General features: G+C 32.5%; 6 protein-coding genes across 7 annotated transcripts; 3 read left to right on the top strand and 3 right to left on the bottom strand.

Moving 5' to 3' along the window:
* The first annotated feature begins 467 nt into the window (after positions 1–467).
* On the top strand, positions 468–2,843 carry LOC132703339 (pre-mRNA-processing factor 19). The gene is made up of 8 exons (XM_060672524.1): positions 468–606; positions 660–809; positions 875–1,143; positions 1,279–1,473; positions 1,530–1,731; positions 1,833–2,153; positions 2,331–2,535; positions 2,614–2,843. Exons 1-8 carry the CDS (start codon positions 588–590, stop codon positions 2,756–2,758), a joined length of 1,506 nt encoding a protein of 501 aa, XP_060528507.1. The 5' UTR covers positions 468–587; the 3' UTR covers positions 2,759–2,843.
* Positions 2,844–3,528: 685 nt separating this feature from the next.
* LOC132704221 (serine/threonine-protein phosphatase 2A 65 kDa regulatory subunit A alpha isoform) lies at positions 3,529–8,080 on the top strand. Of its 2 annotated transcripts, none has more exons than XM_060674116.1 (10): positions 3,529–3,617; positions 3,689–3,843; positions 4,175–4,552; positions 4,610–4,804; positions 4,865–4,970; positions 5,082–5,323; positions 5,468–5,771; positions 6,453–6,642; positions 6,719–6,978; positions 7,655–8,080. In XM_060674116.1, exons 2-10 carry the CDS (start codon positions 3,760–3,762, stop codon positions 7,663–7,665), a joined length of 1,770 nt encoding a protein of 589 aa, XP_060530099.1. In that variant the 5' UTR covers positions 3,529–3,617; positions 3,689–3,759; the 3' UTR covers positions 7,666–8,080. The 2 variants fall into 2 exon arrangements, with proteins under 2 accessions (XP_060530099.1, XP_060530098.1); XM_060674115.1 differs by having other exon boundaries at positions 6,719–6,987.
* A 325-nt stretch (positions 8,081–8,405) lies between these two features.
* LOC132704222 (photoreceptor outer segment membrane glycoprotein 2) lies at positions 8,406–10,404 on the bottom strand. Its single transcript, XM_060674118.1, has 5 exons — positions 10,131–10,404; positions 9,790–10,083; positions 9,459–9,705; positions 8,715–8,861; positions 8,406–8,665 (listed from the first exon to the last, which is right to left on the bottom strand). Exons 1-5 carry the CDS (start codon positions 10,397–10,399, stop codon positions 8,441–8,443), a joined length of 1,182 nt encoding a protein of 393 aa, XP_060530101.1. The 5' UTR covers positions 10,400–10,404; the 3' UTR covers positions 8,406–8,440.
* A 650-nt stretch (positions 10,405–11,054) lies between these two features.
* LOC132704219 (RNA polymerase II-associated protein 1) lies at positions 11,055–16,460 on the bottom strand. The gene is made up of 16 exons (XM_060674113.1): positions 16,208–16,460; positions 15,793–16,010; positions 15,379–15,717; positions 15,099–15,322; positions 14,909–15,037; positions 14,484–14,852; positions 14,227–14,393; positions 14,067–14,175; positions 13,871–14,011; positions 13,254–13,476; positions 12,928–13,067; positions 12,703–12,880; positions 12,262–12,645; positions 11,642–11,999; positions 11,280–11,467; positions 11,055–11,225 (listed from the first exon to the last, which is right to left on the bottom strand). Exons 1-16 carry the CDS (start codon positions 16,329–16,331, stop codon positions 11,061–11,063), a joined length of 3,456 nt encoding a protein of 1,151 aa, XP_060530096.1. The 5' UTR covers positions 16,332–16,460; the 3' UTR covers positions 11,055–11,060.
* A 49-nt stretch (positions 16,461–16,509) lies between these two features.
* LOC132704223 (DNA polymerase epsilon subunit 4) lies at positions 16,510–17,212 on the top strand. The gene is made up of 2 exons (XM_060674119.1): positions 16,510–16,942; positions 17,012–17,212. Exons 1-2 carry the CDS (start codon positions 16,682–16,684, stop codon positions 17,150–17,152), a joined length of 402 nt encoding a protein of 133 aa, XP_060530102.1. The 5' UTR covers positions 16,510–16,681; the 3' UTR covers positions 17,153–17,212.
* Positions 17,213–17,295: 83 nt separating this feature from the next.
* Positions 17,296–22,672, bottom strand: LOC132704220 (uncharacterized). Its single transcript, XM_060674114.1, has 6 exons — positions 21,313–22,672; positions 20,884–21,010; positions 20,160–20,375; positions 19,888–20,099; positions 19,632–19,835; positions 17,296–17,848 (listed from the first exon to the last, which is right to left on the bottom strand). The coding sequence occupies exons 1-6, from the start codon at positions 22,565–22,567 to the stop codon at positions 17,550–17,552; spliced, it is 2,313 nt and encodes a 770-aa protein (XP_060530097.1). The 5' UTR covers positions 22,568–22,672; the 3' UTR covers positions 17,296–17,549.
* Positions 22,673–23,966: the final 1,294 nt, after the last annotated feature.

The following is a 23,966-nucleotide window of genomic DNA, read 5'->3' as shown; positions in this document are numbered from 1 at the left end:
ACGACGTAACGTTTTTGCAGTTTCAAATAGGTAAATATTATTTTATTACGTTTTCAAAATAGTGTATTAAAACTTATATTATATTAATTATAAGTTATTGTAGTTTTCAATAAAAATTGAATTTTTGTAATTGTTCTTATATTCCATTTAATATTATTCAGAAAAATTGATATTCCCAAAAATTGCAACATACAATTTTTACTGATATCTAATTTAATTAACGAATTGAATGAAGCTCGTGACTCATAACTACTTATTGGTTAAAAAGCAAATGGCCCTAGTGGCACGGACGTTCGTGGGTCAGTATTTAGTAGTAATCTTTATTGCAAAAATGGCAATGGTGCACCACAGATTACGCAATTGGAAGACATCAATATAATTTTTATCGTTATGGTCTGTGGTGTTCTTCGTTAATTTCTTTTCAACTAGAGTTTATTCGTATGTTTGTTCTTTCAATAATCTATGATGTTTGTATTTTATGTTTTATGTTTCGTGTTCTGTGTTGTATGATCGGAAACGCCGCGTTATTGTGAATGGATAAATTCCTTAATTTTATTAAAATTTAAACGTTTTTAACAAAATCAAATATGTCTCTTGTTTGTGCGAGTAAATATCCGCATACTACGTCTATATGAGAACTTATTTCAGTTTTGTTTTAGTTTCAAATGAAGTACCGGAACACCCGGTTGTGTCACCATCTTCGGGTTCGATTTTTGAGAGAAGAATTATAGAAAAATACATTCAGGAAAATGGTGTCGATCCTATTAGTGGCAAAGAGTTAACCGTCGAAGACTTGATCGAAATCAAAAGTATGCAATTTTTTATTTATGAAATTCTAGGTTTTTATGCAAATATTCATTCATTCAATCTTCAGCACCTCCTGTTGTTAAACCAAAACCACCGAGTGCCACAAGTATTCCAGCAACATTGAAATTGCTGCAAGATGAATGGGATGCAGTTATGCTGTACAGTTTTACACAAAGGCAACAATTGCAAACTGCAAGACAAGAGTTAAGTCATGCTCTGTATCAGCATGATGCTGCGTGCCGTGTAATAGCCAGACTTAACAAAGAAGTCACAGCGGCTAGAGAAGCTTTAGCCACTCTTAAACCACAAGCTGGTATTACAGCAGTTCCACAACCAGTAAGTTTATTTTTCACAAATTATTTTGTATCATTAACAGGTCAAAATAAACATTTTTGAAAATGTCACTGAATACAATTTTAGGGCACAGATTGCTTTTATTATTAGTGTGGATGGTAAATATCTATATTTTAGGCTGTAGCTGCTGAGGCTGCAGGAGTTGCTAATCAACCAATGGAACAAGCTGGTATGAGTGCAGATGTTATACAGAAACTACAAGAGAAGGCCACTGTATTGACACAAGAACGTAAAAAGAGGGGCAGAACTGTTCCAGAAGAACTGACAACTCAGGATCAGCTTAAATCTTTTAAAACTTTGGCTTCATTGATTGTAAGTGATTAGCATTTTTAAATTTAAATATTTGAGACTAACCATTATCAATGTAGGGTTTACATTCAGCCAGTATACCAGGAATTTTAGCACTTGACGTCCACAGTACAGACACAAGCAAAGTTCTGACTGGTGGCAATGACAAAAATGCTACTGTTTTTAATAAAGATACCGAGCAAGTAGTTGCAATCTTGAAAGGCCATACAAAGAAAGTAACAAAAGTAATTTACCATAGCAATGAAGATGTTGTTCTCACAGGTTAGTTTAATTCTCTAATAATATAACTTTATTGCTTTGTTGGGGCTCTGCATAATATATACATACACAACCAAGCACAATTTTAACTTCTATATTTCCAGCTTCACCCGATTCAACAATCCGTATATGGAATGTACCTACTTCTCAAACAACACTAATTTTACGAGCTCACAATGGACCTGTGACTGGTCTTTCATTACATCCAACTGGTGATTATGTCCTTTCTACATCAGAGGATCAATATTGGGCATTTTCAGACATAAACACAGGACGTCTGCTTACTAAGGTGTCTGACAGCAGCAATATTCCCCTCACCACGGCTCAGTTACACCCTGATGGTTTGATTTTTGGAACGGGGACAGAGGATTCCCAGGTCAAGATTTGGGACTTAAAGGAGCAGAGTAATGTCGCCAACTTTACTGGTAAAAGATGTTTACTTGTGTTCCATTTATGTCAAAAGCTACAATTCTTGAATCTAAATTATGAATTGTGACTAGTTGATTCTTGAAATTTTTCTCATTAATGCTCAACAAATTTGAAAGCAAAATATTTTTCAAATAATTCAAAAATTTGTAAAATCTACTTTTTTTACTTTGTAGGTCATTCGGGTGCTATAACAACAATATCTTTTTCGGAAAATGGTTATTATTTAGCTACAGCAGCAGACGACGCTTGCGTCAAATTGTGGGATTTGCGGAAACTTAAAAACTTTAAAACCTTACAGTTGGATGAGGGATATCAAATTAAGGATTTGTGCTTTGATCAGAGCGGTACATATTTGGCTATCGCAGGAACTGACGTGAGGTGAGTAAATTGTTTATAAGAGGAAGGCTACTATAATATGTTATCTGTTATTATTAAAAATGCAAAAAATAATTTTAGGATATACCTGTGCAAACAATGGCAAGAATTAAAGGTGTTTAATGACCATACAGCGACAGCAACGGGTGTTCGATTTGGCAAACATGCCAGGTTCATAGCTTCAACTTCAATGGATAGGACTTTAAAGCTTTATGGATTAGATTAAATGATACAATAAGTTTAGATAAAGTAGAAACCTCAATTTTGGATTTTTATTCTATATTATTGTGTGTTTTTGTAAATAAAACATTGCCAAATAATATTAAATTGTTTAATTACCTTGTTTCAAAACCTTAGAATGTTGCAAAAAAATGGATGGTTATGATGAGTTATTAACTCAAATCGCTTGCGTTTTTATTGTCTTGAAATTATAGCTCATCATGTTTTTTATGATTTCCGTTTCTGATTGTGATTGAGATTAAATTGACCTAAAAGCAGACCAAGTCCAAAAAAATTAAACTACAATATCTAGAAAACTAAATAATTAGCATTATATAATCTAATATCAAAATTATTATTTTATCAAAATTACTAACTAAATTTGTAAGACAGATTATTTTCTAAATAATAAGTCCATAGAATAAAATTTTAAGAGAACATTTTTTTTCACATAAAATGTTACATACCTCAGAGACAATAACATTTAGTTATAGGATATGAACTATGTCTAGTACTTTCTTGGGAATCCAAAAAAGCAACAATATATAGGAACTAAACAAAATACTTTTGTTATAAATCAAAATTGAATTTAGTAGATGAATAATCTTGTAATATGCTAAAAATAATTTTTATGAATTTTTCAAGTAGATTTTATTATCCTGCTACCTATTAAACATTTTCTATGACTTAGAAAAAGAGATTTAATTGAATTTATAAATAAAGAATTCCACTAAACTCAAATTACGCGCCATATATATGACTTTGGTTTTATCGAATGTGGCTCCACCTTCTAAAGAGTCGAAACTGGACAACCTGGAAACTTCAAAGGTACCGTTCATTGGTTTTATCCAACCTTTTTTAAATTTGTAAGTAGCCGTGAAAAATTTTCGTCAATTTAAGAGCAAAGTTATTGAACTAGAATTCCAACAAATTTAAGGTGTGAAACATTGTACCCATAAACGGTTAAAAACGACGATATCGGCGAATTCTACCGGACTCTGCTCTACAATGGCAGCCAGCGATTCTGCAGGCGATGATTCTTTGTATCCCATCGCAGTCTTAATTGATGAACTTAAAAATGAAGATGTACAGGTAATTTGTGGATTATTCTGGTGTTAAACATTATTCAATTATGTTGCATCATGCCAGTCATTGTTACTACAAAACAGTGATACAATTTTTAATGTTTTCATAAAAGTGATTCATCTATTTATTTAAAGAGTCCCATTGAGTGCAGTGAATACTTGTGCATTTATGGGTAATATGTGAATGTAAATTGTAAAATTTTCAAAATAATTCATAGGAATAACAATTTTTTTTTTTTTATATTGTAAGTTGATGGTAACCCTTTTGAACTGAAATAACTAAAGTACATACTTTTATTTAAGTCCATTTTACATTGTTTATATTAATTACATTGCAGCTTCGCCTAAATTCCATAAAGAAGTTGTCCACCATTGCTTTGGCTTTGGGAGTTGAAAGAACTAGAACGGAACTAATTCCATTTTTGACTGAAACAATATATGATGAAGATGAAGTTTTATTGGCTCTAGCAGAACAACTTGGCCAATTTATAACATTGGTTGGTGGCCCGGAATTTGCATATTGTGTTTTGCCACCTCTTGAGAGTTTAGCAACAGTCGAAGAAACAGTGGTTAGAGATAAAGCTGTTGAATCACTGAGAGCTGTAGCTCAACAGCACAGCCCAGCTGACCTAGAAATTCATTTTGTACCTTTAGTACAGAGGCTGGCTTCTGGTGATTGGTTTACTTCAAGGACATCCGCTTGTGGTCTTTTCTCGGTAAGTTCTAAATTAAATTGTTTTATCATTTGACTTATTATGTGTTTATTATTTTAGGTATGCTATCCAAGAGTGTCTGCTGCGGTGAAAGCTGACTTAAGATCTCATTTTAAAGCGCTGTGCCAAGATGACACCCCAATGGTACGTCGTGCAGCTGCAACCAAATTGGGGGAACTGGCACAGGTTGTTGAGTTGGAATATCACAAATCAGATTTGATTCCTATGTTTGTTAATTTGGCCCAAGACGAACAGGTGATATATATATCAATGTAAATTAATTTTAAGTACCTATACAAATTTTAACTTTTTTAGGACTCTGTAAGGCTATTAGCAGTTGAAGTATGTGTTAATATTGCCAACCTTCTGCCACAAGAAGATGTAGAACAACTTGTTATGCCTACCCTAAGGCAAGCCACTGGTAAGTAAATAATCGAAATTATTTTATTAATTTTTGTCTTAAATCCTTATTCGACCTTTTGACTTATTTGTCATAGATTTTTCCTTGTAATCCTTCTTTTAATATTTTTAGGTGATTCGTCATGGAGAGTCCGCTATATGGTGGCTGATAAATTTACAGAACTTCAAAAGGCTGTAGGTCCAGAAATCACAAGAACAGACCTTGTTTCAGCATTTCAGAGTCTTCTGAAAGATACCGAGGCTGAGGTGCGTGCCGCGGCTGCCAATAAAGTAAAAGATTTCTGTCAGAATTTGGATAAAGCACACCAGGAAAACATAATCATGACGAATATTTTACCCTGCGTCAAAGAATTGGTAAGGGTGGTTTGTGAATTGTAAGTTTGTGTTGCATTGTTAGCTGGAAAAATGATTACATAAATTGAGGTGGTCAGTTGTATATTTTCGCAGTATCACACTTGTTTTTCTAAATTTATTGTGTATTGTTTGTTAATTTTTAAGGTTGCTGATCCAAATCAACATGTAAAATCAGCTTTAGCGTCTGTAATAATGGGACTTAGTCCCATATTGGGAAGACACAATACAATTGAACATTTGTTGCCCCTGTTTTTGACACAGCTGAAAGATGATTGTCCAGAAGTCAGACTTAATATTATTTCCAATTTAGACTGTGTTAATGAAGTGATAGGCATTCAACAATTATCCCAGTCACTTTTACCCGCTATAGTTGAATTGGCAGAAGATTCTAAATGGAGGGTGAGATCGGCTATTATTGAAAATATGCCTCTATTAGCTGGACAGCTGGGTGAGTTTTTCATAATTTGTGAACGAAGGCAGGCTTTTTCATTTGGATTTACCATAATTTTTTCATATTGTTTCAATAAGTATAATTTATTATTAAATTTTAGTTAAAAATGTGTATATTATCATAAAACCTTATATCATAGGAGCCAGGTGTAACACACAATTTAGGAAATAATGTATACAAGGTTAAATTTCCAAACATCTGTATTAACATCTTTCTATGAACCTCTTCCATGCTTTTAGATCTTGTGCCAAATACTCTGCTTCTTTCCATAGTTGTTTTGTAGGGTGTCAGCTATCCTTTTTTTGCATGTCTGTTTTAGTCTTTCTTTTTCTTTGCCTTCTGAATTTTTGCTTCATAATTTTGTCTTACCAGTCTATGTTGTTCCATCCGCTTCATATGTCATCACCATCCAAGTTGTCACTTTTTAATGAACTCAGCAATTGACTGTTCCTTCAGCTCTTCTCTTATTTGAGTGTTCCTGATCGTCTGTTCTTGTTACACCTTTCACTCTTCCCAGGTACTTCATTTTGGTGGCATCGAATTTTATTTTTTTGTCTTTTTGACAGTACCCATTACTCAAATCCATGCTTTAGCGCGGGTCTGTAAATGGTCTTAAAGACCTGCATTTTTATTTGTTGGCCTGTATTGAAGATGTATAAATCAAAATTCGTCTTTTAGGTAGGGAATTTTTTGATGAGAAGTTGAATTCTTTATGCATGACTTGGTTAATGGATCATGTTTTCGCAATACGTGAAGCTGCAACCCTAAATTTAAGAAAATTAGTAGACCAGTTCGGGGCTGAATGGGCAGAGACTACCATAATACCCAAGGTTCTGGCGATGTCCCGAGATCAGAATTATCTCTACAGGTTAGGAAAAATTTTATTATAAAGTTTTGGCGTGATGTTTAATAGAAAATACTGGTATCATATTAACATTTATTAGAATGACCTGCCTGTTCTGCATAAACGTACTGGCTGAAGCTTGTGGCGGGGACATAACAACTAGACTTCTGTTGCCAACTGTTTTGAGTATGGCAAATGACAAAGTGGCAAATGTTCGATTTAATGTGGCCAAAACGCTACAGAAAATAGCTCCCCAATTGGACCAGGCTGTTATGCAACCCCAAGTGAAACCGGTGCTGGACAAACTTAATATGGATACAGATGTTGATGTGAAATACTCCGCTTCAGAAGCTATTCAAGGTATTGCTGGTAAGTTTTAGTTACCCTAGAAATCCTTTCTTGAATAAAGTAAAGTAAAATGTTTTACATACATTAATAAATGACATAATGTTTTATAGGGGACCTGACCTAATGCTATTCAAAAAAAAAAAGTTTTTACTACAGAAAACTGTAAGACTCCAAATAAACAGAAAATTTTTAAGCAGTTACCATAATTTGTGTATATTACAGTAATGATTATTTTGATAGTACAAGTTTTTGATATTAGTAAAAAGTTTACAGAAGTTTTATAATTTAATAAATTAACTTAGAGATGTGCCTTCGGGCAGGACAAATTTGTATTTTAATACAAAATTCAGGACTAGGTAGTCCACTAAAAACATCGAAATATCAAATTAAGGAATAGTCTATTGAAATCAATTTCAAGTAATTCTAAAAAACCTCATTATGACGCGAATTCATTGTAAGGTTCCCTAGCTCCTGCCAAGGTAAGAATTTGTAAGTACTTTGTTAACATTATGATAGAAGAAAATTTTAAATTCTCAAACACAATTTTAATCGTTTTATAAATATGAGGGGCAATGGGAAAGGATTTCTATGTAAAGTGACACCATTTCTTGGTCAACTGGTGCTTGCTTCCTTTTATAATTATATGCATTTATGAAAATTAATTTCAATTTTCTTTTTCTCTTTTTAGCTCTCGGTTGAATACATTAATGGAGTTACAAGAAAAAACTTTTTATTACCTATATTATTAATCTTGTAGAACTGTAATTGTTATGTCTCTATCAGTTACAAAAACCATAAAATGTGTAAAATGGAGTTTAGAAATTAGCATTAATGAAAAATCATTTCCCTTTTTTACACTTAAGTTGCCTTTCGACTATTTATATTTACCCTTTTGCCATGTTATGTTAATTAAGGGAATTTGTATATTACATCTTTTACAAAAACTGTTACTCGAATTTTTTCTTTTTTCAATTTCTTTTGTACCATCACAGTTTTTTATAAGTTCATTTCCACAGACCCCCAGCATTTATTTTTGGTTTTGTATTGTTAATGTACATAGATAAAATGAGTGTAATATTTGGATAATACTAGCGTAAATAAATTTTAATATGTAAAGGAGCATTGGATGTTTGGGATTAAGCATAGTAAGTAAAAAAAAAAGTGTTATGCCTTGTAGACATTTCTCTGAAAGATGAAATGTCCTAAATAATTTTTTTATCCACCAAATAGGATAAAACATTGATTTGAATACAATGTCCCTTTATGCTTAAGATGATTTTTAGTAGTATACCTGATTTCTTCAAACCAAATATCACAACACACCTCTAACCAGTAATTATTAATGATTTCATTAATACTCTTCACATCTTCATCATCACAAGAAAAGTAAACATCTAAATGAAATAATATATTTTCTTATACATTAACTGTATCTTGGAAATGTTATATTTCTTGACTTCTGCTTGTTTCTTCACTAATTTTGGAGGACTGCTTCTTGTTGGTCTTTGTTTTCACTATGTTCTGATATTTTATCATTTTTCTTTACAATTTTTTTTCTGATCTTATCAAGTTGACCAGATGGCTTGTTTATAGGACTAATAGTTTCTGCTTTTGATTGTTCTGAGTGCTCAGTTTTCGCCAATTTTTTACGTTGTTTTTCGGAAACCATTCTCTGTTCTAGTATTTCATTAGTAACCCCCTAAAGATATTTTGGTCAAATCAAATGTATTAAAGTAACGCCATATTACCATAATTTCAGTCAATGTCTTTCCTCTAGTATAGCCTAGGTCACCTCTTCCAAATATCCATCCTGGAGCGATGCCTTCTCTATCATATAAAAGTATGGCATTTCTACATGATGTGTAAAGAATTCGGGAGAGCACAATTGTCATAATCTAGTAACGCAAATGAAGAATTGTTACAATTTTATTATCAAACTCTTGACTGGAACCTTCGGCACTATACTAACACACAATAACCACAAACTGAAACTCAATTTTACTTATTCGACGCGCGTTTCGCCAACCAAGTTGGCATCTTCAGGAGAAGATTAAAACTAAACTCAATACTTCATTTACTGTACAGCTATTTGATTTCCAAATCCAACCATTTTTCTTTTGCAAGTTTTTAAACTCTTTTGGCAACAAGAGATGAATTTGTTACGGAAATGTTTACAAAATTTGGGAAAACCGAATGTTTTAGTTTAGTTTTAATCTTCTCCTGAAGATGCCAACTTGGTTGGCGAAACGCGCGTCGAGTACGTAAAATTGAGTTTCGGTTTGTAGTAAAACGCGTTATTGTGTGACAATTTTATTACATCCGAATTATAGTAAAAAAAAACTATTGTTACCAAAGATTACAGAAAAAGTGTTGACATTGGCGACAAATTTACATGATTAAAAAGCCAAAAAACACTTTCGTTTGATCTTTTAAAAAAATTCAAAGATCACCAGATTTTACGAATTAGTTCGTTCTTAGAAAGATGCACTTACATGAAAGAATGTTATAATAAAAACTATCCCCAAGCAGCTAAAAATAATCCAGCCTATGGGTCTTTTTATTTTTGCCATGCAGCCTTCTATATTCAGCGAGTCTGTTACCAAATTAGGCTGATCGATCCAAAGGTGAGTATACTCCACTTGCTGTATGGGATCATGAAGACATTGCATTGGGAAATCGACTTTACAACAACTCCAAGGCACAACTGGTAACCGCAAAGTTTCCTGATTTAGTCTTATACTGATAGTAGAAAAACAGATTAGTCTTTTCAAAAGAAAATGCTAAAATAAAATATCTTGAGTGCTGGTTTGCTTAAGTACTCACTCCCTGATAAGACCCGATTTTTCGTTGACGATAGACTTATCCATCCATTCTATTTTGTGCCAATCTTCGTATGAATCACATCCACAACATTCCAAATAATACTGCACTTTATCAATAGTTTCTTTCCAAATCGACTCGCTTAAGTAATTTTTCATTCCCATGTGTAAAGAATTTTTTAATGCTTTTATTATATGTCTGTTGGTTTTCCTTGACATATGCGCAATAACAATCAACGCTATTACAGTGTTTGTTCCTGCGCAGTGCCATAGTAATAATAGACTCCGCGTACTTTTTCTTAAAGATTATTATTAGCTGAGAAATAAGAGTATGCAGTATCTTACTTGTGCGCTTGGTCGATACATTTTTGGCATATTCTAATTCCAATTAGCCAGTGAAACATAATATTAGCCCCAAAGATGCCGTAAACAAGGAATACAAAATCTATTTCAGCTCTCTCGCTGGGGATCTTTGGCGAGATCGATAGGCAGACGAATAGCGACATCGCAGTCATGATGGCTCCTAATAATATCTGCAGTATATTCAGCGTTAAGAAGATAGCTGCTAAGGTTCTTCTCTGATTCAGAGTAAGCTTGAATAAGCCAATGGCCATATCATCCGGATAAAAGAAATATATTTATATTTTGGGTAAATGACATGACGCACACGTCCGGCCTGTTGACATTGACATAAAAGTAAAATTCCAAATGTAAATGCTGGTAAAAGATAGGTGCAAAATAAAAAAAATTGCACAAATAAATACAGACGAAAGAAAAAAAAATGTTTACTTTCCTTTTACCTTAAAGATTATTCAATAATTTGATGTGTCTATTTGTATTTTCATAATTTAGATACGTACACAGCTAGTGTCTAGGGGTTTTTATTAGCAATTTTTTTTTTAATTTTCCAAGCATTATTTATGGTTGTTTCTTAATATTTATTTTCGCAACTATATAAATATTATAAAATACCACTATTACCGACATTAATATATAAATGTCTGCTCCTGGTTATTGTTTTCTTGTTGAGAAGATTTGAAAAATTATATTGCATCATATTTAGCTATTTTATTTGCTATAAGGGACACTTTAATGATCAAATTAGCAACAGTGAAAAGAATAGCCTGTTTTTAAAAAACCCATTTTATGAATTATCAATATTTTTGATTTTTGGAACATAACAAAAATATAATTGTCACTTTATCAAATAACCCTATTATCGGAGAATTGATTCAAATATTTGGCAAATAAATTTACAAGTTTTTTTGGTGCAACCTAATACTGACAGACTTTATTGGCTATATTTTTGTGATGATCTGCTATACAGTATAATATAGATTTGTGCTTAATATGAAGTTGGTACACAGCTCGCCGATAACACATTAAAAGTGACACATCTGTTTCTGGAGGAGTTATAAATTGAGTCAGATCAATCCAAGCCTAAAAAATGTTAATTAAAGTAAAAGTGGATATTTTCACTTGGAAGAAATTTACCTCTGACGGCATCACATTGAATATCTCCACAACACCAAAGTATTCCGACCACAATGTTTTCCGGTACTGCACATTATGTCTACGACAGAGGGGCATCAAAATAACATTTCCGAACAATTTACTTCCATAGCTAACAGATTGATACTGTTCTAAGAGTTGAGTATAGAAATCTTGAAAATTGGTCAAGCCTAAAGAAAGAAAACCACATTTCCTATCTTAGTTGCTAAAAATATTTAAACAATAAAAAAAAACTATAAGCTATATTTTATATGGCCACAGAAAATAACGCCTAGTAGCACTTAAAACATTACTTTTTTAGTTTCAGGAACTAAACTTTTTACTAAAGAAATATCTATTTTTACCTGATATCTCTTGTCCAAAATCCAACTCAATTTCGTATTTCATCAAGTTTTTAAAATTCTGTTGCATCAAATGTTCAACATTTGGCAGCAAGAAAAGATTATCGTTTGCCAAAAACAAGCTAGCCAATCTACAAAACTTCTCCGTTGGACTAATTGAGGCTGCCAGAAAAGGGAAATGTGTTTCATAAATTAATATCCACCTCAAACAATTGACCACCACATCACTCTGTTCTACACCGTTAATATTTCTTGCGTTTATATGTTCGTCTGAGGAAATTATTGGCGCATATATCCAATCTACAGGAATTATGTTGCCTCTACTTGAGTCAACTGAAAAGCTATCCGTAGCTTGATTTATCTAAAAAAATAAACATAAAAATGTCTATAAAATGTATTTAATATATATTAAAATACAATTGATAATTACAACGCCTATAATTGTTTACATTTCCACTTAACCGTAGGGTGTAGATAAGACATGATAGAGAAATTTATGTTGCTTTGAAAAATATGACAGTGAACCATAAAAATATTTAAAGTTGAAATATTTAAGATTTGCTTATTAGCACACACTTCAAAAGCTGCCACAATAATTTCCAAAAATTAATAATAATACTCACTCCTTCAATTTGAAAAGTGTGTGTATAAATCCTCTTAATGTCATTGAGGAATGTGCTGAAATCACCCAGTTCTTCGTTAATGTTGGCATTTTCAAGCATAGCTTCAACTGGAAAAAATTCTGGACAGAATATTACACTATTAAGAACGTCTTTTATTTCAGCTTTGTGCTCGATTGTAAATACACAAAGGCACTTTACAGCTATATGATAAAATATGGTCGGGTTTAGCTGTCTATAAACTGATTTACCGATTTTCAACATGCTCATTATTAAACCGCTTTCCCATTTTGTGAACCAATTTCCAGTATTGAAATAATGTTTCGAGCATTCCAATGCTTTCAAATATTCGTTTATATTAGAATGTAAGAGGAATTGAATTTTAAGCTAAAATTGATGTCCAAAATTATATAATTCACTTGCCCAAAGAGGGGAGCTACTTACCTCATTCGATTTAGTTGATGCAATGTACCGTGACAAATGATATAAAAATGGAATACAGCTATTTCCTTGCAATAGAGGTATGATATGGTCCATTGTAAACCAAGCCGCAGCCTGTAAAGATTTTAAATTCTCGCTTGTTTGGTGAGTGTCATAATTGTTAAGAATCATTGAATTATTTCTAAAAAAAATCGACATAATATCGAGATTATTTATTGACGTGCTTACTTTAAATTTTTTGTCGCTTCTTTAAATATATCACTCTTAATTAAATCTTTGAGCAAAATATCTATTTTTTCAGTAACAAATTGTTCGCTGTACACCCTGCACACATAGAGAACTCCTGAGATTATTTGGGATTGTCCACACTGAAATAGAAAATGAAACCAGTTGTAAAACCAACCAGGAAGTCCAATGAATCTACTAAGTTAGGAGCTTGCCCACTGAACCAGAATCCTAAAGCTTCCTAAACCTTTGGGATTATGGTTAGTCTTACAAACACTTAGCATTATTGTTCTTGCTTACTTAGATAACTATTTTATGTTAATACTCACCGAAAATTTTTGGATATGACATTGAAACTGAGTGATCCATTTTTCAATGCAAAGATCAGTCATTTTATGCAAATCACTGGAAATGGTTTGCTTATTTTGTATTAATTTGCCAATTAGGAAAAACAAAGCTGCCACATGACTTTGTCTGACTAGCGTTGTGGAGTTCAGATTGTCGGTGTTATGAAAGTGATAGGTAACATACTTCAACAATACTTCATTTGGGCTACAAGAGCAAAAATGGTTTGTATACTATATCTTCCACAGAAATGTGACTAATCCTTTTGATTTAAGTAAAAAAAAAGCATGATGCATTTCTATGCAACCCTAAAGGAAGACACTGAAAATGTTTTTTTTTAAATAACTATTATAACAAGTCTTTCATATAATTTCATACAAAATTAATGTGGCCACTAGTAAGAACCTGGCAAAACAGTTTAAATTGCCAAACGTTTTACACCTGAATTCAGAAAGGTGAATAATGAAACAGTACCTTTTTATTAGACTCTTAAAAGTTTATTAAAAAAACACCAATTTACAGCGGCATATTTAGATATTGCCCACATTATCTTGTATACCCTGTATAACCTATCTAGATTCATATGTGTTTGAGTACTCACAAAACTAATTCATTTGAGACGTCATAGTGTAGTAATAGAAACAAGTAGTGCATGCACTCAATTTGCAATTTCATACCATTAGCATTTACTGAAAATAAATCTTCGTACAGGTAACTGAAGATGATTTCCACTAATTTGTACCTAATAATTCTCTGTTAGGCATTTGTAAAGATGGTTGCACGATCTTAATACTTACTTCCTCAGAAGGGCATCAGCTATAGGTTTATTTCTAGCTGATAATACCCTTACTAATTTTATCATCTGCACTAGGGGCAAATTATAACTAGAGCAGTTTTTGTCAGATTCTAAAAAAAATTAAACTTGTAATTGAGGTAAATTCTATTTTCAATACCCACTGATTGACTTTGGACGTGGAAGAAATTGCCTAATTAAACTGGAAAAGAGGCCATCACAAGCCAACATTTTATTAACAGCATATTGAGAATCTCTTGCCAACCTTATTAAAATCTCTAAACTGTAAATGGTTGTTTCCAAACTGGGTCTAAGATTGTTGATGATATATCTAAAGAACAATAGCGCTGTGAAACTTATAATTTATTATAAATTAACATTAAATAAAACCACTGTAATATACAGTGGGAAGCACATTTACCTAATTCTTGCATAAATGTTGGTTCTTATTAAGCACTTAATCAAATTCTTTTCAACCAATTGTTGGTCATTAACAGTAGGATCATCATCATCATCATCAACAGCCAAAATCGGCTGTATCACCCCAATACCAAAACTCATGGTAAAATCTAGACATGCTTCATCTAGCTGAAAATATATTAAATTTCTAATGGCTTTAATGCAGGCATTTACAACAGCAGGTGTGTTGTCATCCAAAGAAAATCGAAGCACAAAAAATATTTGTTCAATAGGAATTTCGAAAACATTGTCATAAATCCCAGTTGAATATAAAGCAAGGATATTTGCTAGGGTATTTAAAGCAACAACCTTCTGTTGATTTATATTTGACCTTAAAAAAACAGCAATTAACAAATGATGTATGAGTAAATTATACACCAAGCATACCTACAAAGCTGTAAAAGTTCTTGCAAACTATATCCGGGTCTTCCAGGTTCTTCTCCGTGATGGTACAATACACGATTTTTATCATCAATGTTTTGTGAATATGGCAAAAGATAGCCATCAAAATCAAACCTTCACAATAAACAACTTTTATTCATATCAGATCACATCCTTTTAAAATTTAAAAACTAACCTTGCTTCAAAAGGTTGGTCCTTTGATATTTTAGGGATATCAATATTTTTCATCCAGGCTAATTTATTGGTCTCAATTTTATTAAAATTAACCCAGTTTTCTGCTTCTCGTGGTGCCAACACATTAGCAGGGGTGTCTAACTCTTCCAAAGTAATGTTGCTTGAAAATCTGTTTTGCTCGTGGATTGTTATATTTCGAGTCTGAACAAATTCTTCTTTCTTTCTCTTTATGAAAAAAAAAGGTTATTAAAGATTTAACTTATTTTTGAAATGTCACTTACCGATTGCAAATATTTAACAATTGCAGGATCCATACTTAACATAAGTCGATCCCTTTCAGCTTTTATCTCATTTTCAGACATCATTTTAATTTTTTTGATATTTTCATTGTGTATTTGTTCATAATCTGTTTGCGATAATATTGACGTTTTTCTTTCTATTTTATGTTTTCCACTTGTTGCACTTTTGCCAATAATATTGGAATCTACATTCTTCTCCTTTACAACTAATGAAACAGAGTCAACTTCCATTTGATCAGACATATCTCTGTTCATTTCCTCACTTTTAATCCTTTTTATATGTTGTGAAAATATACTACCTTTCGAAGGTTTAATGTCAGGCTATAAATGAGAAGTCAATACCATAATTGATCCTAATATATCCATAATAGTTATAATATTACATACAATACTTACATCCCTTCTCAAGGCCTTTGGAAAACCTGTGCTATCAAATTTTAATGATGAAATTGTCGAGACTTTGAGCTCCTTCTCAGATATTTTTTCAAGGTTCATGTTTGTCGGAACTGATTCAAATGTATTAGCTATTTGCTCTTGTATATCAAATAAAGAAATACTTGCGTCCTTACTGTTAACATCAGTATCAGACATTGATGCGGAAGGTGAAACATATTCTATGAAAAAAGGTTACATCTCTCAGGTTTAAATTAACGTTTGCTTAGATCAAGGTAAAGTTTTATTTTGTATGAACAAAATATTTTCTTTTAAAAAAACTGCAAATGAGAAATAAAAATCCTCATAATTTTAATAAATTACAATTCTCGTCTAGGGAGGGCAAAATAAAATCTAAGCAATAAGAAAGATCTCATACCTTCGTTTGCTTTATCGACAGTAGCCGCTGGTTTAATCTTGTTTTGGGCAATATCTTTTAAAAAATCTTGCTGTTGTCTTAATAATTCTTCATCATCCTCTCTGGTATTTGGGCGTCTGATCATTTTTATTATTTTAAATCCAATACCCCATCTGCATTGGTTGTTGTTTTAGGTTATGTATGATAAGCCATTCTTCTTTATTCCTTGAATGGTCAACCTGCTAAGCTTAACTGGTCAAATCTCACCACAATGTTTGTTTCTTCCTCCTTCTGTTATTTTTTATTCGTTCTCCTTCAGTTGGATATGATGACGATCATAAAATGTATACGCAAAAGAAAAAGATTGGTGTTTGCAGATCTAAGTTTTCTCGATGTAATATAAAAATTCCCATTTTTCTTCACCATGGTGTATTTAATCCAAAAAGCGCGGGAAATTGATTGCATTCGTTTTTTCCATGACCTGTAACCTCTATAATGATGAACGAAATTTTTGAGAGTATCGAGGAATCAGATGAAATAAATGTCGAGGATCAGGCAGAAACGGAGATTATTTCTATACCTAATGCAATTGAACAGGATACAACCGTTCAGCCTAAACCATTTCCCTCTGCAAGCCCTAATCAAAAAACTAAATTTGTCAGGCTACCTTTATCCAGAGTGAGACAGATGATGAAAATGGATCAGGACTGTGCAATTGTGCAAGCTGATGCAATATTCTTAGTAACAAAAGCCACGGTAAAACAGTTTTTTTAACCCTTCTAACTCTAGGTCAGTGTTGCTAGGAATATACTATTCTTGTTCTAGGAAATGTTTATTGAATTTATGTCTAAGGAAGCAGCCAAACAATTAACAGCCAGTAAAAGAAAAACTATAATGAAACGAGATGTTGATATTGCAATTGAAAATGTTCCACATTTGTGTTTTTTGGACGGAGCACTTGAATAAAATATGTTAAAATTTTATTTTGAATGTGCGATACTCAATATATTGTCAAATATATAAAATGTTTTTTATTTTTTGGCAATCAACTGTTTTAAATTTAAATGTGAGACATTTTTTATCACTACATGGGAATTGATAGAAGAATATACGTTTGTATTCTGTCATTTATTTCAAAGCAGTACAATAAAGAGGAGCGCAGTTATTAGTAAATAATGCTCTATGGGGTGATGTATGGAATTATTTGATCGATAAAATTAACAGAAACAATTAAATTTCCACTTAAATTAGTCATTAATGCATTCAATTAAACATATGTAATTAAACAAATTCTTAAAATACAGAACCCGATCAGATCAAATAATCCCAAAGCATGACAGCCCCTATACATGAACAAAAGCTATTACTTCTTATTTTTAGTTTTTCTTTTAGAAGTGAGATTATCACTATGGCCATAAAGGGAATTTAACAAATTCTCTAGGTCAGGTTTATCCATTCGAGGGGATGAACTGTTTCTCCTAGGCTGGTTGTTTTGTTTTCCTAGGGCAATTCGATATTGTACATGATGCGAGTCAGGTTTCAAATGTTTTAAAGTCTCTTTTTGACATCCCGCCCAATCAGTTATATCGTAAACCGATCCTTCCATACACGCAAAATAGTGCCAGACGAAGCCGAAACATCTTGCTTCCGCCCAAATGTCCCCTAAAGAAATTATTTTCAAATAATTAGTAGTCTATCTACTACAATGCTTTTGAAAAAAAAAAAGACAAGTCTAGGACTCAACACAAAGAATTTTAGCAACAAAAAAATGACTTTCTTACAAAAATATATGCTTTTTGAAAATTGGTTATATATTTGGTAAATCGATTATAATGCTGATTTATAAAAAAAATTAGATTAATTCTTAACTAAAGCACTGCTGCTAGGAAATGTAATTTTAAGGAAAAAAGAAGATGATAAAAAATGTATAAGAATCTAAAAAGTCTATGCAATACTTATACAAAAATATCCAATAAAAAATAAAAGGTTGATGAGCACGTCATGTGCAAGGTTAGTATGTATGCTGACAATACTAGATTTTAGGAGACCCAACTGTACAACATGAGGACCTAGTTGAAGATTTAGCTTAACTGGAAAGATGGACCAGGGACTGGCTGCTGCCTCTCGATGCACAATGCTACCTATAGGCTATAACAATCCCCAATTTGATTATGGTATAAATGGCTCTGACTTAAGATCCAAGGGTAGTAAAACATGCCAACACGTTAATCTATATGATACGAAGTGTCTTCAAGGAGATGTCTTAAGAATCTTTTCTTCGACCCTATAAAAGCTTCATCAGACCAGTCTGGAAGTAGAGTTGTGTCAATCGCGATTGATTCCGTCACTTTGATTCAATCACTTCATAGCATCGAACGACCGAATCCCGCTTGTTCGTAACGATTCGATCACCTTGTTCGCTCTCGCTACCGCCCTGACAGGACGACCAATCGACCGACCGTACCCAAAAGAAATCGAATTCGCCGGAATACGAGTCATTTGAATGGTTTAAGATTTAAATGCATGACTGAGACAGGCCACGGAAAAGGAATTGAAGTATTGTTATAGCTATTCTATAGTATTGAGTTGCGACATCGATTGGTAGATTTGCTTATATGTTGACTTGAATATTGAATGAAATATCTATTTCTCCACAGGTATTTAATTTAAACAAATTAGTGTATTACTGGTACAACCCAATACTTAGCACCCATTTCGATAAAATCATGATTCAATAAAAAGCAGAACACAGCTAAATATTATATTAATTGGTCGTTCGAACTGTTCGGATTCAGTGACTATTGCCGCTTATGTTGCCATCAAAAGGTATTGAAATGAACAATTGATTGAAATGATTCGGCCCTTTTCGAAATAGGCCACTGATTGTTTCGGTCCTAGTAAAATGAACGATTGACACAAGGAAGGGATTCAGAGGTGAGCAACAAAAATCCCATCATCTATAAGGAACCTCCCAGAAGAAAGGGGGACTTAATGACCTAAGGGGTCATTCACAAAAATTGAAGAAAGAAAGGGCGGCCAAGAAGGTCATGGAGAGAGAGAGATAGAAGAGTTAATGCAAGGAAGACAGTTGGGAGAAGGATCATGGGAAGATAGATCCGAATGGAGGGCCCGACTAAAGAAAGGAAGACGGCTACCGTTGTAGGAACATATATATATATATATATATATATATATATATATATATATATATATATATATATATATATATATATATATATAATTATAATAAACTAAGCATTTGTGAAGTACAAATAAACATTCACGTTCTATTCAATTCTATTCAAGTTGCACAAAACGATTGACCCAAATAGTCCAGACATGTTTATTAAAAAGGTGTTAGTCTAATTGTTATAAAAAAATTAGGACACATATCTTACATACTTGTCTAACATTCATCTACAAATCATTAACTATAAAAACTCACCTTCTCGTGCCGCATGGTGAATTTTGCACATGTTACAATTTCTAGCTGCATAACTTGGTCTCTCCACTTTTGTTCGTTTGTGCCTGTCCCCACAAGAACTACACCGTATTGTGTTGGCGTTCATCTCCATTTTCTGTTGCAGCCTTTGCAACAACTCAGCCATTTGACTAAAATTCTGTACCATAAATGCCGACTCTGCTACACCTTAAAACAATATACCATTATTTAAATTAAAAATTTGAAATAAACTTGATACCTCGGTCATATGCTTCTCTCCTCTCGGCAGTTCCTATCATGTCAAAAGCGTGAACTAAAATTTTGAAGGCTTCTTCAGCGCCTGGCTGGTTATTTTTGTCAGGATGTACTAAAAATGCTTGTCTTTTGTAGTACTTTTTTATGTCATCGTCTGTACATGTCGGCGTCACCCCTAAAATGCTGTAGGGATCTTTGCCTTTACAGGCAAGTAATCTGTGAAACAGTAATGTAATAGGTCAGTTTAATTTTTTTTGTTTCTTTCCCTCCTTTTACCTTTTCATTGCCTCATCGCCAGTAGTGGGCATATTAATATTCGCGTCTAAGCCGTTGTGAAGGAAACTATTGGGTTCTTCTTCAATTTTCGTTTTCTTTTTTCCCTTAAATTTCTCCCAAATCCATTTTGAAAATTTCCAACTTCTAAACAAGGACTCTGTTGTGGTTTTGAAAGAGGTCCAGTTTACTGTGATCCAAGTCCATGAATTAATTGCACTGGAACATTGTATATATTAGTACATAGTCAAAATATAAGTTTTGTGGTATAAGATTTTTGGTAACACCAGAAATATTCTTACTTAAAAGGACAGTCAAAACTTTAAAACTGGTTTATGCAAGTAGATTGGATAACTTGTACAGGCAAGCTAATGTGTTTAGTATCTTTTGCTTAACTACCCCTCTATTATTCCCATTAGCAGCCTTGTGCAACACCGTTTTTAAATTTAGTGTAAATTAAAATTTTTTCAATTTTTAAACCTTGCAGTGGTTTCAGCCTAAATGGAGTTGGACGCAAGTAAGACAACTTGGGAATGGTTACGACTTGACTATTAGATTAAGCGCCATTACAGCAAAAAAGAAACAAATAATTATGATGTTCCTAAAGTTTTCTAAAAAAAAACAACATGAATTTTAACCCAAAAATGCGTGAAAATATTGACTTATTTTAGCATTATACCTTAGCATTACCTCTCACAGTTTGCAATTTTTACAATGTGTAACTTACAAATCTCTTCCTAGATGTACACTGAGGCTGCAAATATCTGATATTAAATGAAGAAGCCAGAACATAAGTGTAGCAATCACTTTCCACCAGTCTTTTGTGTAGTGTTTAATTTTTTGTTGAAATAGAGCTGAAAACAAATAAGGTAATAATGAAAACCATTGTTAATTTTTCAAAGTTCAAAAAGTGTGTTTCGGTAAAGTAAATGGGCTGGTAATTTATAATTTATAATAATGGCATATAACAATACTTAGATAACTTCAAATGACAATAAAAAAATAGTTGGGGAAGAAAATTTATAATTAAAAAAAAATTATATCAACAATTAATGCCTGTTTTTAATTACAAAAAATTAGCAATAAGCAAATACAAATAGCACAAGGTTAAAGTTAAAAGTAATGGGTTGTTTATGGATGAAATGATTTAACTCACCAAATGGTACATGATTTTCCTTCTTTTTATTCCTTTGAGTTCTTTTAGCAGTAGGTCTATCAGATACATTTTGCAATTCACCCTGCTTTTGTTTTGAGCTAATTTTATTTTTTTTCAAATTATTCTTAGTTATGTTATATGTTTCTGGTTTTAGTGATTCAGATTGAAAATCTGGAATATTATTTAATGTTTTATTTATTTTATTCTTTAATGGCTTATTGACTGTTCTGTTTACATTTTCCTCTTGTTTTTTCTTTTTATTTTCTTCTATCTTATTAGCACTTGGTTCACTGATATCATCTAATGAAGCCCACTTTCGATTCAACTGGTTTGTTTTTGCAATCTTCTTTTCAGCTTTGTAAGTGAAAAATTTATCATTTGGTATGTCTTTTATGTCATTATTTGTGTTACTGCGACTCAACTGACTTCCCACTTTTTGGGCTTTCTCTGCCTTACTACTTTTCTTACTCTCCTTTTTTAGTTTTGTTTCCTTAGCATCACTCTTTAACAATTTTGCAGATGTTGAGGGGACAGGTTTTGTAAGCACATCTGAATAACTTGGACGCATAGGTTTGACTTCTGCCACCATGCGAGGTTTTCTGTCTCTATTAAAATTAAATTTATCATCTATAGTTATTTCAGCAACATTTGGATATTTCATGTCCTCATTTGGGTCTAAACCTACATCTGTATGATTTTGAATATCAAAAACATTTGGTTTAAATGTTTCAGAACAGCCAAATGGTGTGTAAGTTCCGCTATTATTTGGAACTACCCAGTTACCAACCAAATTCTCTATCAGATGTGTGTGATTTGCCGGAAGAGTAGTTGATTCAGGCAAGACATCAGACATTGTGTTTTCTGGTAAATAATTGTTGTAAATGGGTGGAGGAGCTACGCTATTTTTGTATAGATGGAAATCGGACAAATTTATATTTTTCTGAAACAAAGCTGGTTCAAACATCGCAGCATTTTGGTGAATAAAGTTCACTTGTGGTTGCTGAAAATGCTCTCTGGAAGGATGATTCAAATGAGAATCAGAATACTGGACAGGATAATTCATAAAAGAATTCGATTGAGGCATCCAGTTTATATGGTCAGTCAAATTTTGCGGAGAACTGAATCCAAGTGGGACATACTGGCCATCATTGCTTTGTATTTCTGATGTCATGTTACCAATTATTTTTTCCACAGCATCGCTGCACATCGTCCGGTTTTTATCCGACATCGTCCGGCGATCCTTTTTAATTTGCATTCAATTTGTAATTTTTGGCACATGGGTTTTGTTTAAATCATTTTTCTTAACCGATGACAAAGTTGTCAGAAATAACGTTATCCAGCTGTCATTGTAACGTCAACGTCAGCTAAGGAGCATCATCTAGCAGTGTAAGTTATAAGTAACGTCAACAGATTCCTCTCTCAAGTAAAAGACTTTCTAAAAAATGCAACCGAACTATTCGCCGCCAGATGTCGACACAAATTTAATTATATAGACTAATTTGTAATTTTCTATTTTGTCGTTTGCGACAAAGAAATTAGGCGACTAGAGACGGAAATTAAGCAGGGTTCGTGGTGTGCATCATATGACAATATGCTCACACCGTAAAAACACACAGCCTCGAAAGTACGAATTCATAAGACGGAAGAACAATTTAGACGTCTATGAAACTATTTTCTCAGGAACCTAAAAATTAAATAAGTTTAGCACGCCACTGTACCAAATTTAAATATGTATAGAAATCCGTTCACCTTTAGCAACCTGGACCTTAAAACTGTGGACCTTGTGGTTTATAAGAAATTGTATCTCTACTTTAGGGAGCAGAATGCATGATCAAAATATTTATATCTAATTTCAGAACACTTTGGATATGGTAATATTTTTTTTTTGTAAAAACATGTGGCTCATTCATTACCGGACACCCTGTACCTAACACCGGACTAATTGCACAAATACACATGTACACAAAGTATTGATTTTCCTGTCCGGTAGGCGCCAGCAGGCGAAGAATTAGTGTTTCGTATTACAACGTAGAACGGCGGCAAATGCAACTTCTCCTGCGAAGACGCCGCACGTCTAGAGGAAATGACGCCACAGTTTCATCTCCGGCCTATTTCCGGGACGGGCGCTCTAATGCGCTTCGCCGCTACGCCTCAGCTACATTCGCTCCGTATTTTCCGCTTCCTCTTGGACAGGCTTTCTCCTTCGTTTTAATGACTGCGAGCATTGTTCTTTTTTAAGGTCCACATTTAAATCTGCTCTCGCTTAGGCGTAATGTTATATGTTTGAATCACTTAAGTTTACAGGACGATATATATATATATATATATATATATATATATATATATATATATATATATATATATATATATATATATATATATATATATATATATATATATATATATATATATATATATATATATATATATATATATATATATATATATATATATATATATACATATATATATATATATATATATATATATATATATATATATATATATATATATATATATATATATATATATATATATATATATATATATATATATATATATATATATATATATATATATATATATATATATATATATATATATATATATATATATATATATATATATATATATATATATATATATATATATAT

The sequence above is a fragment of the Cylas formicarius genome, unplaced genomic scaffold (assembly GCF_029955315.1).
Source record: "Cylas formicarius isolate icCylForm1 unplaced genomic scaffold, icCylForm1.1 PGA_scaffold_6__28_contigs__length_40554024, whole genome shotgun sequence".
Lineage (NCBI taxonomy): Eukaryota > Metazoa > Arthropoda > Insecta > Coleoptera > Brentidae > Cylas > Cylas formicarius.
Note: the sequence above shows the minus strand (reverse complement) of the source record. Positions and strands in the feature narration are given on the sequence as shown.